At 40.3% G+C, this 13,419-nt stretch overlaps 1 protein-coding gene across 1 annotated transcript; it reads right to left on the minus strand.

Annotated features, from left to right (window-relative positions):
- Positions 1-7,252: 7,252 nt before the first annotated feature.
- LOC134619156 (alpha-2 adrenergic receptor) lies at positions 7,253-11,050 on the minus strand. The gene has a single exon (XM_063464924.1). The coding sequence runs from the start codon at positions 10,725-10,727 to the stop codon at positions 9,426-9,428; it is 1,302 nt and encodes a 433-aa protein (XP_063320994.1). The 5' UTR covers positions 10,728-11,050; the 3' UTR covers positions 7,253-9,425.
- Between the last annotated feature and the right edge of the window lie 2,369 nt (positions 11,051-13,419).

Below are 13,419 nucleotides of genomic sequence, written 5' to 3' on the forward strand. Positions count from 1 at the left end.
TGAGAGTGGCTAGAACCTGGAGGACATCAGGTTTATTTATTTTTTTAAATTAAAAATCCAGAAACACAAATTCCCCCAAAGTGCCAGTTTTACTTTCTAAGCTACAAGGATATCTAACAAATGTTTTATGGTCTGGACAGGATTATTTTGTTTTGATGTTTTCTGTCTTCTCCCTCTCTCGGTCTCTGTTTTCGTCTCCTTTCTCTCTTGCTCTCAGATATGGGCCAGCTCTTCCTCACAGTTGTCTTTTCTCTTTCTCTCCCGTACCTGCTGTTCACTGGCTAAACAGCTCATGATGTTTAAGGATCAGCTGATGCTGCTACTCTCCGGCAGGTTATTGTCTCAATCATAGTGGTAAATAGGCTTTGTGACTTACTAAATTCTTGTGTGGTTCATCAAGCTTTCATTTGTTCTCTCGTTGTGTGCCCTAAGCCCGTGTGAAACTTTCAAATATACTGACCCGGATTAACCAGAGGAGCTTAAAAAGCATAACAACTTTAACTTCTCTGAACCAAACAATCATTAGCCACTGCAACTATAAAACCAAAGACTTACCTGCAACTCACCTGCCTCTCCACCGAATCCCTTTGCAGGATCTTACCTGTCTCATCTTGGCTGCTGTTAACACCTGCTCGCCTCTTCAACAGAAACTCCAGCCATGCTTCAGTAGTGAAAACTCCCTCCTGAGCCACTTCCCAGTTCTCTGATTGCTCAGTCCTTCTCAATAAGCATTGTCAAACTCTGATCAGTTCTCTGAGTCTAGTCTTTGGGCACTGATTGCAGTTAAGCATGACACACATTTCAACATTGAATAACTATTGGCTGATGGCTCTGACACTTTGACTGCTAGCCTTGGTTGAAAAGTAGTTCCAAAATTAAAGTAAATAAAAAATTTATATAATTTTTAAAAGTGAATAAAAGTGCATAAAACATCAGAGGCGTAAGTTCAGGGTCAGCAGGTAATCTTCCCAAACGTTGCCTGGCTGTGCTTTTTAGGCTTTCTAGCAGCAGAAACCTGGTGTCAAAGAATTATTTATTATTATTCTATATTGACAAAACCACATAATGTGAGTCAAACAACTTTAGGCCAGTGCTCATCCTGCTGATCTAACTGAGCACACACTGAACTGTTCCAATCAAAGTTGAGATCGGGAGCAAGCCACACTGATTCTAATGATCCAGAGAAGTACAACATCCATCTAATCCATCTCATCAGATGCAATTTACATATAGATGAATGTAAATGTAAGCAGGCTTTGGTAATATTAGCCTGTCTTTGATAATCGTCAATCTTCAATTCTTTATGACTTGAACTACATCTTTGTCTTCAGGAATAAAGGTCCTGAATGCCTTTTGGTGATTGGTACAGTTTTGAATGGGATATTTCCTGGGTGAAATTCCCAGATCGGTGTAGTTGGGATTTCCCTTGCAATCCTGAAGCTTCAGAGCTCTCAGTCACCACCACCACCATCGTGTGTGGGTGTGTGTCATCACTGTTTCTCTCTCTCTGCCACACTTTGTAAGAGACAGTCTGACTGGCCGACATTGAAATATTGTCAACGACACCTTTAAGCGTCCAGTGGGGTAGTTTTTGAGTTTTTGCAGACATACCAGGCTAGGTTTGACCTGGGAGATAAAGTTACTGCCATGTTCGTCAAGCGATATGCGTTTTTCATTGTCTTGTTTTCACTGCCCTCAATGGGCCAAAACCTCAGCCAGAGAAGGCATAAGATCTGGAATAAGTGCTAAATATTTAAACTTTTATAAGTCTCACTGTAAAAAGTTTGCAACCCACATCTGCTTTCAAAAACAATAAGTGAACACGCTGGTTATCCAAAGACTATAGCTGAACTGCTCCATTTGTATTTACTGATGTATTCCAAAACTGGTTTTATAGCACATATGATAGAAAACCAGTATAGATCCTGTCGAGTCCTGCCATTGGCTCTTAATTTGTATTCATTTTGTTACTGCTGTAGAGCTAAACTCCTACCGCCTAATCCTAACCTTATCCATGCTCCCTAAGCTATAACCGCTGCTCAGACACTTAATTTACATCCAAGTGCAGATCTACTACACTGAGAGCATGCAGTCGTGCAACAGAAAAGAAACCCCCTTCAGTTTCCATAATAGCTCATGTCATATCAATCAGTAGAGAGAAGGGCAGTACCATGGTTCAGGGGGTTGGGAGGCTCATCTTGTAACCAGAAGGTTGCCGGTTCGATGTCTTGGTAGTTGTGTCCTTGGGCAAGACAGTTCACCTACAGCCTGCTGGTGATGACCAGAGGGGCCGATGGCGCGATATGGCAGCCTCGCTTCTGTCAGTCTGCCCCAGGGCAGCTGTGGCTACAACTGCAGCTTGCCTCCACCAGTGTGTGAATGTCAGATTGAATGAATAGTGGAATTGTAAAGCGCTTTGAGGTTCTCGAAAAGCGCTATATAAATGCAATCCATTATTAGTATTATTTACAGGATGACATTGCTTTCTATGTGGAGTTTGTGAACATAGTTTTACACTACACAGCACAACACCCATAATCATGCAAATAATTTTTCCTTTTGAATAAAACCAGTTTTGCCACTCTGTTATAACTACTGCTAAAGCTATAACTGCTTTGGTTCTAGACTCACAGATGCAGAAGAGTCAGTGTCAGCCATGTTGTTTGTTTTCACTCCCTTCCATGAGGCTGGATGAGCTTACAGGCGTAAACAAAAAGCCAAAAGTGACTTAAGGTGCGCTTAAAGCACCTGCGTGCTCTCCCACGCCTCAGGGGCAATGTTGTTCCAAACGAACATGAGTCATCAACACAGTAAATGTAGAGAAAACTAACATTTTGTTTGCTAAGGAAGTGTTCATGAGGTAAGGAAAAAACAGGGTTTTTGGTTCCAGTTGTCAAAATATTAAAAGCACTGGATATGTGTTCATCCTTAGCTGTAATTATTTAAAGTGCAATACACAGCTGAGGTATTAGAGATGGTTCTTGGAGAGGTTTGTCATTTAAAGCCTCAAACAGTAATTTCCACTGAACAGAAAATCAGTCGAGTCTGTTTCCAGCTGAGTCATTTACATATCAGAGCTGTTTGACAGGACGGCTTTCTGCGCAGGCAGCAAATTGTGAGCTCAGCTGTGAGGGAGTTAGTGAACTCCGTCTGAGGTGTTCTCCATCATTATATATGACAGCTGCAATGTGATGCATTATTGGCCATAATGAAACAGGCTAATTCATCACACTGAAATGTGGATTTAAGTTCAGAACGTTCTGCTGCTGGTAAGCAAACCCCACCGTCTTACATCAAATAATAATCTAACGTCAAACACTGTATTATGCAGCATCTTATAAATCTCACGGAGGAGTTAGTGCGTAGTAAACACAAAACAGCGACGGTGTAAAGACTTATTAGAAGATTGTGAGACGTGTCTTCAGTTTCTGCAGCTGCCGAGAGATTCTTAAGTGAACTGGGCATTTATGCATTTGCTGTTCAGAGAGTCAGAAAGTAGGAAACTTTTTTTCAAAGGTAAACATAAATTTGGATGAAACAGGTTTCCTTTTTTCCTTTTTTCTTTTTTTGGAAGAGTTCAGTCACCAAAAAGGGTTTTGGGAAAGGTGTGCTCTTGCAATCTCGTGATAGCCTGCCCATGTTTTCTCACTGCTGGGGTCTGATGTCTGGCAGAAAATTGAAGCTGGTCAGGTGTGGCGACATCATATCCACAAGACTCTGAGGCCTTTCATCTTCCACAAAATTTGCCAGGTTTAAAGATGACACGAGAAACCCTGCCTGCTTTATCTTGAGTACAAGTCTCTTTCTCAGCAAATGTACCCATAAAGCAGCTGAAAACCACTCGATATGCTAATTGCTCAGACTAGATATCTTCATGTGTTTAAAATGTATTTTCATGGCTGTAGTCTTTTCACATCTTGCATTATGCCGTATTTGTTAAAGCGCTAAAAAATGCGTGTCCACATTCTTGGGTTTATGGATTTTTGTGTGAGCTGTCAGCTGTAAAATTTAAATTTAATGTCTTTGTAGTTTCCACACAACACTGGATGCTGACATCTGACTGAGGAAAGATGCTGTAACACTCAAAACTCTCGCTCAGAAGCAAAGCTCGATTACAAGACGGAGAATATTAACAAGGAAAAAAAAGAGAAACGGAGTTCACAAAAAAAACAAATATGTACATTGATCTGAAATAAATATTTATATGTCTTTTTAAATTCACTTTTCACTTTTATGGAGCCATAAAACTGAAATTTGAACAAAATCTGATACAAACTAAGTACCGCAAAACTGTCCGCTACAGCCAAGAGAGATGAGACATCTGCCGATCCTAAAATCCACCAGATGAACTCGTTCTCATATCTACCACAGATGCAGTACTGTGCATATAAAGCAGAGCCGGGATCCTTTAAAATATGCATGTCTTGGCAAACTGAAATACATAATCTAATAATAATAAAGAAAAATGTCATTATTTCACCACATAGAATCTCTGCGTTATTCTCTACAGAGTGAGTATCCCCTTTAAAAAGGAGCTTTTTCAGAACCTCACAGTTTTGACAGTGCGTCTGTGGAGGTGTAGTTACTGAGTGGAAACAATGGGAAGCAGATTCATTGAAAGCAAAAATATATCAGCAGGCTTGGGTATGCATCTAAAAAGACTTTTAAAAAAATGACTCACAGGACTAATTTGGTTTTCCTCACTGTGGACCAATATGAAGGTTGTTGCTTTTCATGACAAACTCTGAGAAACTCTGACAAAAGTACCTCATAACTCTGTATTTCTCCTCACTTCTTATAAGCGTTTTAGTGTCTTTTAGCTCCTTGTTTTGATTTTATGACCCACAGCTTTACTGTCTGCATCTTTCCCACCATGTACGCCAGCCTTACTGTTTCCCTTTTAATACTATGATAAAAATGACTGTAAACTACCTACAAAACACCAAGCAGACAATATCTATTGACTATCTGGTGAGCATAATGGAACGACCTTCAGCTAAAGGCTGAGATATTTCCCTCAGGAGGATGAATATTGGACTTACATTCATTATGTGGCCAGAAAATAAACTCCAATTGATTGCTAATGTTGATGTTTGTCTGCTGGTTGTTATTTTTGGTTGAAAATGGGACCATTTACAACCACAGTGCTCACATGTTTATTAAAGACAGGTGAGCACTGTGCAATCTGACAGGTTCATTGTAGAATCGGTTCAGTTGATTTGTGTTCTGCTGATTATTTTCTCTCAATGTAACCATAAAATGTATTTAAAATGCAGTTTAACATGTTTGAGATGCCCAACCGCTCATACAAATTACAAACCACAGAAGAAACAAATTACATTTTCCTTTCACAAATCAGTTTCTTTTAAACTGTTGACTTCTAAAGCAACAATAAATCACTAAAATCAATCACACACCCCATTAAGCCACTTTGCTTTTGATTCTTGAGGACACATTTTATTTATCTTAGGTAGGAAAGCAGTGTACTTACCAAACCTAGAAAACACAGACAGAACAACACCAATGGAGTTCTTTATGAGGAAACCCACTAACTACGTTTTATAAAAAAAAAGATTAGCATGGTGCCATTGCAGGTCCTCACAGAGGTTTGCTCCTTTGTCCATTCTTGTCTTTCGACTAAACATATTATGTAAATGATATGCATATCTTACCCCACAAAAGCTGAATACTCTACCGTTTGTGTCCCAACCCTAGATAATGGGTGATACATAATATTCCTCCGCCATTTATTATTTACATAAAACTTTAAAAAAAATATGTAACAAATTCGAATATTTCTTCATAATTCATATAAAGAAACTTGTTTTGGCTTTCCTATCCCACTTAAATACAGTTTGGAGGAAGGTAAAAGATTCCTGGTAATTACAAACAGTCCAGTCAATGATCATGTCAGCTGGACATCAACAGATTAAATATGGCTTGTTCTTTAATTTCTTGCATCACTTCACACAGCTATTGGTGAGGTTCACAGCTATGCCACGTTTTCTCCCAGCTTCTCAGTTTATTGCACTACTTATTCATAAACCTGATATTTTAGATCAGCTTTTTATATATTTGTTCAGTCACTTTCTTAAGATTTAGTAGAAATATGAAGAAAAAGTTCTGTAAACCCACTCCCAGCCTTTTTCAGAAGTAATAAAAAGGGTGTCTTTGCTACTAGAGCAGTTTAGTCAGATATTGCCTGTACTCCTGCTATGGTGGCATTAATGCAAAAAAGACTTACTTTTTTTGCTTGGCACCAGTACGTCCATCTGGTGATATATTTGACTGTTGTCTTTCATCAACCACTCTGCACCTCCTTGCGTATCCTCTGTATTGAAACAATTATACAGGCTGGGAAACTGCTTTCTTGTTGTGTTTTTTCGGACATAAATCTCTCGTGACTGCAAACAGCAGATGGGCTCGTAACCCGTTACAAATGGCTTTTGGCTGTGCACACTCAGCCACGGCACAAAAGCAGCAGGAAAACAGGACTTTGGTGTGTGGAGAATTCAGTTTCACCTCAGTCTTGCCCACAGGGTCTTTGGGGAGTATTAGATTATGACGCTGCCAGAACCAACATCAAACCTGTTGTGCAGAAAGGTCACCAACACGCTGAAATGAACATGGCCTCAGTCCATCAGAGGGACTGAACACTTTTTATGACACCCACCCGCTGCCATGTTCAGGGATTTCAAGCTGCTGAACGATATGTGGATTTGGAGAAGTTTGATTGAACACGTTGGGGCTAAATTCTCTGGGTAAATAATGATAATGAGCAGTTTTGGAGTCACCAATTTGTTCTGGATCGTGCAACTGTTCCACCTAATTAGGACTCTGTTTACACGAATGCTGTACAACACAGTCAAACAAAACCCTGGATCTCGCTGGCTTTGCATAAATGGGGATTTTCTTTATCGGATGGAAAGTAAACTTCTCGGATGAATCAACTTTTGCTGAATTTGAATCTGATCAAAGGATGCATTTATAGATAGAAAGACTATCGTGATTTACTATTGTGATGTTGTCAGTAAGTTTAATCCAAAAGTGGTCATCTGATTAGAATATAAATATTTATATTAAAAAAAACCACAATAACATTTATCATTTCGTGATAGCTCCTTAACTATTTCTCCCCAAGTTTTTGACCATTAGTGAGACTCCGTGTTGCAAAATCACAACACCAGGTGACTTTGTCATCTTTTATTTTTGCACAACAGCAGACAGCTTAAGCAGAGGAAAATATGCACTTTGCAAGATGTCACTCCAAAATCAGCAGCAAATAAACAGAGGTAGTTTCTTGGAAAATAAATGCAGAATGAATGCATTGAATCTGAAATGCTCAGTCGTTTAGGGCTACTGTGAAATTAATTACCCTTTTGCATGGAACTATTTTTTAATGTCAAACCCAGTAATCTGTAATCTGCAGTGATTTATCCTGCTGTTGTCCTTTAATATTTCTCAGTGTGACTTGTGAATTACCATGATGACAACCAAACCCAGGATAGCGCCAAATCACAACAACAGTTGGCTCACAGCGCTTTGTATTGTGAGGTAAAGACCCTACAATGACACAAAAAGAGCTCAGTTTAGAGTCTGTTTTCAGCAGAGATGTTCAAAAACTGTCAAAGCAAACATGGCTAACAGCATCAAGGAAACTGAACAACCAAACAAACCAAATGGTTGAATTTAAGCTAATGGCGTCCAACCTGCTTGCCTTTCTCAAAAAGGTCAAAGATTCAAACATGTTTGTACATAAATATCACTTCAGACTTTTCCACGGTAGCCCTCATTGCCTTAAAACTGTAAATTTGTCCTTTAAAAAGGCAGATAAGAAAGGAGAATCGTTTTGGTTTCACTTCAAAACAAACAGCACATATAAGCAGAAGGGCGATGTTTGCAGGGCGATGAAACAAGGTTGGAAACCACAGGTGCGTTAGTGTATGAGGATTCTTAACCTGGGCCAGGTGGGCAGCCTCCAAAAGGCTTCATCATTTCAGGGAGCCAGAAAGTTCCAGGCACAGTGGGGATGAACTGTTTTGTGCTACATAAATTTAAGCTTTTTTTTTTCTTTCTTTTTTTTTTTACAGATTAAGTGCAGCACTGACCACACAGGCATTAACACTAACAGTTTTGTTTTTCTTTTGTTTTGTTTTTTAAATAACATTTTAAAGAATAGTTTGACATTTTGAGAAATATTCTTTGACTTGTTGCTGGCTTGGATGAGAAGATCAGTATCACTTTAATTTCTCTGCAGTAGTTACAATGTATCAGCTTACAGCTGGTAAGCTAAGCTTAGCTAAGCTTAGCTACCCTTGCTATATCTAAATGAAGCACATATATCTTTTTGATGATGGGGGGCAGTTTTATGGCAATACTAACTTTCTCTAGTTTCCACTTGTTATGTGCATTGAAGACCAGCAAATAGAAAACCTTCTTTTTACTAACTAACAAAACTTATATAATGTGCTAATTTCAGTGAGAATTTGTTAAATTTCTGTGTCAAGGTAGTGCTTATGAACAAACATGCTACATATTTACAGACATCTTTTCTTCTTATCTTCTTTTATGTTGTCCATTAAAAAGAGCATTAACTTTTCTCTTTCCTCACTGCTAACCGGTTTGTGAAGATAACTGTCTGACCCTGGTTCTGCCAGAGGTTTCTTCCTGTGAAAAGGGAGTTTTTCCTTTCCAATGTCATCAAATTTTCATTGTCAGGGTTTTCTGTCTAATATTCTGGGATCCTTACTCTACAGTATAAAGCTCCTTGAGGTGACTGTTGAGATTTGGTGCTATATAAATAAACTTGAATTGAACTGACTCTGTTGGAAAGTCTATTGAGCATATTTCTCAAAATGGCACACTAAGACTGTCTTGTCAAGGATCTGGTTTTATGTCATTTTGTGCTTGTAGGTTGCATATTTTTGTATTTTCAATAATGTGTAAAATAATATTAATAGGTTAAATCTAATTACCCAAGAGAAAATCTGTGATGAAGAATAATCTTAGTGTTCAAAAAATAGAAAAGTTTAATGGAATGGAAAAAACGGAGCTGAACTGGGGGTTTGTCCTGGCACATAAATCACCCGTGTGTGCATCTTTTGTGGATGTACAGGGGGCTTTATCGATATCGGTCCTTTAATACAGAATTACAGCACAGTTCATAGGGAATAAGAGAAATGTGGTGCACATTAATCAAACTGGGAAAGCCTGTGAGAAGTCTGTAATGAAAACATCTATGCTGAAGCTTGAGGGGACTCCTTGAAGGGTGCACGCTGTCATGACTGGAAAAAACAGCAGGACAATGAGACATAAGTGAGGCATAACAAACACAACAGATTTCCTTTTTTTCCTGTGTTTTTTATAAATTCAATTTGATATTTCATGTAAGATTGTCACAGTGATGCAGCAGCTCTGCTTCACAGCTAAAAGGACTTTTTCCAGGACTTGCAGAGAATCTTGTGGAAGGCATGTCTGAAGTCCCGGTTGAAGATGGTGTAAATGGCAGGGTTGAGGGAGCTGTTGCAATAGCCAATCCAGAAGAAGAATTTAAAGAGGGGGTCGGGAATCCTACAGGGTTCCCTGCACACGCCATACAGGCTGTAGCTAAAGAAAAAGGGAAACCAGCAAACAACAAACACTCCCATGACAACAGCCAGGACAAATGTGAATCTCTTCTCCCTGGCTTGGGAGATCTTCTTCCTGGCTAGGGAACTCTTACGGCGTTTCCTCCTGGAGGTGAACAGATCCATGGACTTGTTACTGACCCTGGAGATGCGAGTGGATTGCTTGGAGAGCGAGCTTTTCTTGTTGCTGATCCTCTTTGCTCTCTGGGACTCCTGCAGCTGGGGCTTGTGACCTTTGCCCTCTGACGAGGAGCTCTCCTCCATGTCAGCCTCCTCAGTCTGTTGCCCGATGGTGACGGTGCGTTGGCTGGGCGTAGGCGGGCACTGACAGTGACCGTTCTCCCTCTCGCCGTGGAAAGGGGAGGTGGCTTTGCTCAGTCCATTCTCAGTTTGTGTAACGCCATCTGGCCTGGGTTTTTTTCCCGACATGCTTCTGGTCCTGGTTTTGGCCACCTGGTATATTCTGATATAGACCAGGATCATGATTAAGCAGGGAGCGAAGAAGGACGCGATGCTGGAGGAGAGGATGTACCAAGTGTCATCATTCAGCTCGCACTGAGGCTGAGAGCTGATCTCACTGTTGCTGTCGATAGATATGAGCGGCGGAGAGGAGATAAACGCAGATATAAGCCACACGATCAGGATAATGCACTTAACGCGTTTAGGAGTCCGCTTCAGGTTGTACTCTACAGCCTGCGTAACGGACCAGTATCGGTCCAGGCTTATTGCGCACAGATGCACAATAGATGAAGTACAAAACAAAACATCCAGAGCCAGATAAATACCGCACCAAACTTTTCCAAAATACCAGTAACCCATGAGTTCATTTGCCAAAGAAAACGGCATCACGAGAGTGGCGACCAGGATGTCCGCTGTGGCCAGAGACACCAGGAAAAGGTTTTGGGGGGCTTTCAGTGCCCGGCTCGTTAACACAGCGATAACCACAAGAATATTTCCAACAACGGTAAAAAGAATGAGAAAACTTACGAGAGCGGCGATGCCAGCTATCGCTGCTAAAGAATATCCACTGTCCAGCGACCAGGAGGAATTTAAATGGATCACCGTGAACGCATCCATTCCGCTGGCGTTGAACGAATCCATTGTTACATATATTTGCGTGTGTGTGTATATCCTGGTTGGATTTTGTCAGTTCTTTTCAGATCTCTAATGCTCCTGTCATTAGAGTCCATCAGAAACGCGCTCCTCCGTGGTTAATTTACAAATCTGTCGACATGGATACGGGCGCACGCAAAAAATAAAATAAAATCCCAGTTAACGAAGTCTCTGGAGGCTCTTACAGCCTGTTGATCGGGTGTGTCTCAAGACAACTTGCTTGAATTGGAAAGACACCCCTGGTAGAGTTTTGTCACGGCTCCTGTTCGTCAGGAGTTGAATGACATCCAGCCGCAGCTCTCCTTCCTTCAGCATGGTGCGCTCTCGCTCTTAATGATGCCCCAAGTGTTGTTCTCATAAAACTCACCCACTGCCGCCCCGCCCCCGGCACACATTATTTTCATATTGTGGGAATGTGATAAGGCTGTGTCCAGATGATCTCAAACCGATGCAAAAATAATAATGTTAATAGTATTAATAACATCTGAAAATGTGTAGGTCGATAAGAGAGCGAGAGAGAACTCTGTATATTGACGTGCTGGTTGAGTTTTAAGTGTCTATAAAACCTGAAAGACTTCCTCTTCTCTTTAATAAACCTCAACTCACTGGAGGTCAGTATTGCTGCACTCATCATCAACTACTTCCCCGCTGCAGAGTCCTAAAGGTTGTTTATGGCCGTTAAGGGAAGAGATAGTCAGCCAGGCCGTTTGAGATGAAATGAAAAAAAGAAAAAGAAAGTGTGATCAAGAGTCGGACAGGATTTAATTTGTGGAGCGCCGTGTGTGTGTGTGTGTGTGTGTGTGTGTGTGTGTGTGTGTGTGTGTGTGTGTGTGTGTGTGTGTGTGTGTGTGTGTGTGTGTGGCAGCAGTTTTGAGGAGATCACGGAGGCGGAGTGTGAGAATAGGTGTGCTGAGGGGAAGTTGGGATTTTGGTGCTGAGCTCATTGCTGAGAGGCAGTCTGCCAGGTCTACTGCGTTTCACCTCATCGTACACACACCTCCACGCTACATCAGTCCCCCCCACCCCCTCACACACAAACCTGCATGCACTGGGTTATACTTGAACATCTGGCAGTACCACTGGGGGATGCACAGCACGTATGTTAACAGGTTAAAAAAAATAAAAGATGCCTGGAGCTATGCCAGTGTTAACATTTCTGAGCCCCATGGGATCTTTTTTTTTTTAATACGAATAACACATCTTGGCTGTGAAGAAGCTTTAAAAAAATCAAAAATGCCAGCTACTTCTACCAAATATACGAAAACATGAGCGCAAGAGACGGAATTTCACAGCTTTAATTCTGTTCCGTGGGGCAGTAGTGTTAGACTCACGTGATTTCCTCAGCAGATTGCAACGGAATTATATTTTCAACCTCAGTTAGCGCATTTGTATGCACAAAAAATCCTGCAATCCTTCCCACATACATAGAAAAAACAAACGAAAAATAAAACATTGCAGCAGCCGAGTGTTACATCCACCCGCTTGCACGCACGTATACACTAAAGAATACATCTGAATACGTTTAAGATGAGGAGATTTCTGAGTTGATGATCATGACACCCACTGATCTCGATCAAAAGCAATCATCACTCAATTATACTTTATATTCAAGACCAGACAGATGTGACTGAGTCTGTGGACTAATAATATGCCAACTGTTGAAAATCCAGTAGAAACATAACCTTTAGCCAAAGCATCTGAAGTAAAATGAAAATGCGCTGAAAATAAGCTTTAAGTAAAACCACTTTACAAATGTAATAATATGATCAGTGTCTTTAATATCTACATCAATAACTCAGCAGCATCCCATTGATACACAGTCATCCTCCTTAGAAGTACTTCATGCACTAAGTCCAAGTGTCTCATCACACCAGCTGACTTAAAATAAGTAGATTTAAATGAATTTGTGTTTTATACATTGCTGGTTATTTTTAATTAAATGTTTGAACAATCAAAGTATACTGAATGGACAAGGAAAAAAACAATACATTTGTCTTCTAGTTTCTCTGTGTTGTTTCTTTTTCTTATTTTTGTGAAAATAAAGGGGCAAAAAGGGATGATAACATGTCTACCCATCTATTCTATGTCTATCTATCTTTAAACCCTCCTGTGTCTTTCTTCTCAGTTAAAAGTTTTGAGTTTCTTTTCAAAGTGAGCCCTGAAATACTTAATATGTCATTTTTTGATGGTTTCAGTTTCATTTACTTCCCAATGATAGTAATAAAAATAATATATTTAGGGTATAGCATCCATTTGGTTGGTAAAGATGTAATCATGCAGCTTTAGTACATTAAAAATGGCCTTGGCAGTGTTTTAGTGGTGGTTCCAGAAGGAGGTGAGACCATGACTCATCATCTTACCTCATTCTAAAAGTTCACCCAGGGAGTCAAACCAGTGACCTCCTGGATGCCTCTGTCAGCGTCATCACAGACCTCCAAGCAGCTTACACAGACGCAGCAGCACACCTCTAGTTCAAAGCTCCACTTCACCAAATGAGCACCAAGAAATTATAATTCGTGTCTTTACAGGAGAGGAAGGACAGCAGTAGCAAGTTTGCAGCACTTTCACGCTGTCTCCTAGTATTGCCTTGAATCTGCTTGAATATTTCAGCAGTTAACCTGCCTTGCACTCCCTATTTCTCAATTATTGACTGGAAGCTCTTATCAATGTGATAAGAGCT

Source organism: Pelmatolapia mariae, linkage group LG3_W, assembly GCF_036321145.2.
Source record: "Pelmatolapia mariae isolate MD_Pm_ZW linkage group LG3_W, Pm_UMD_F_2, whole genome shotgun sequence".
Lineage (NCBI taxonomy): Eukaryota > Metazoa > Chordata > Actinopteri > Cichliformes > Cichlidae > Pelmatolapia > Pelmatolapia mariae.

Coding starts and splice junctions, on each gene's coding strand:
- LOC134619156 (XM_063464924.1), bottom strand. CDS start 10,727: ATGGATTCGTTCAACGCCAGCGGAATGGATGCGTTCACGGTGATCCAT.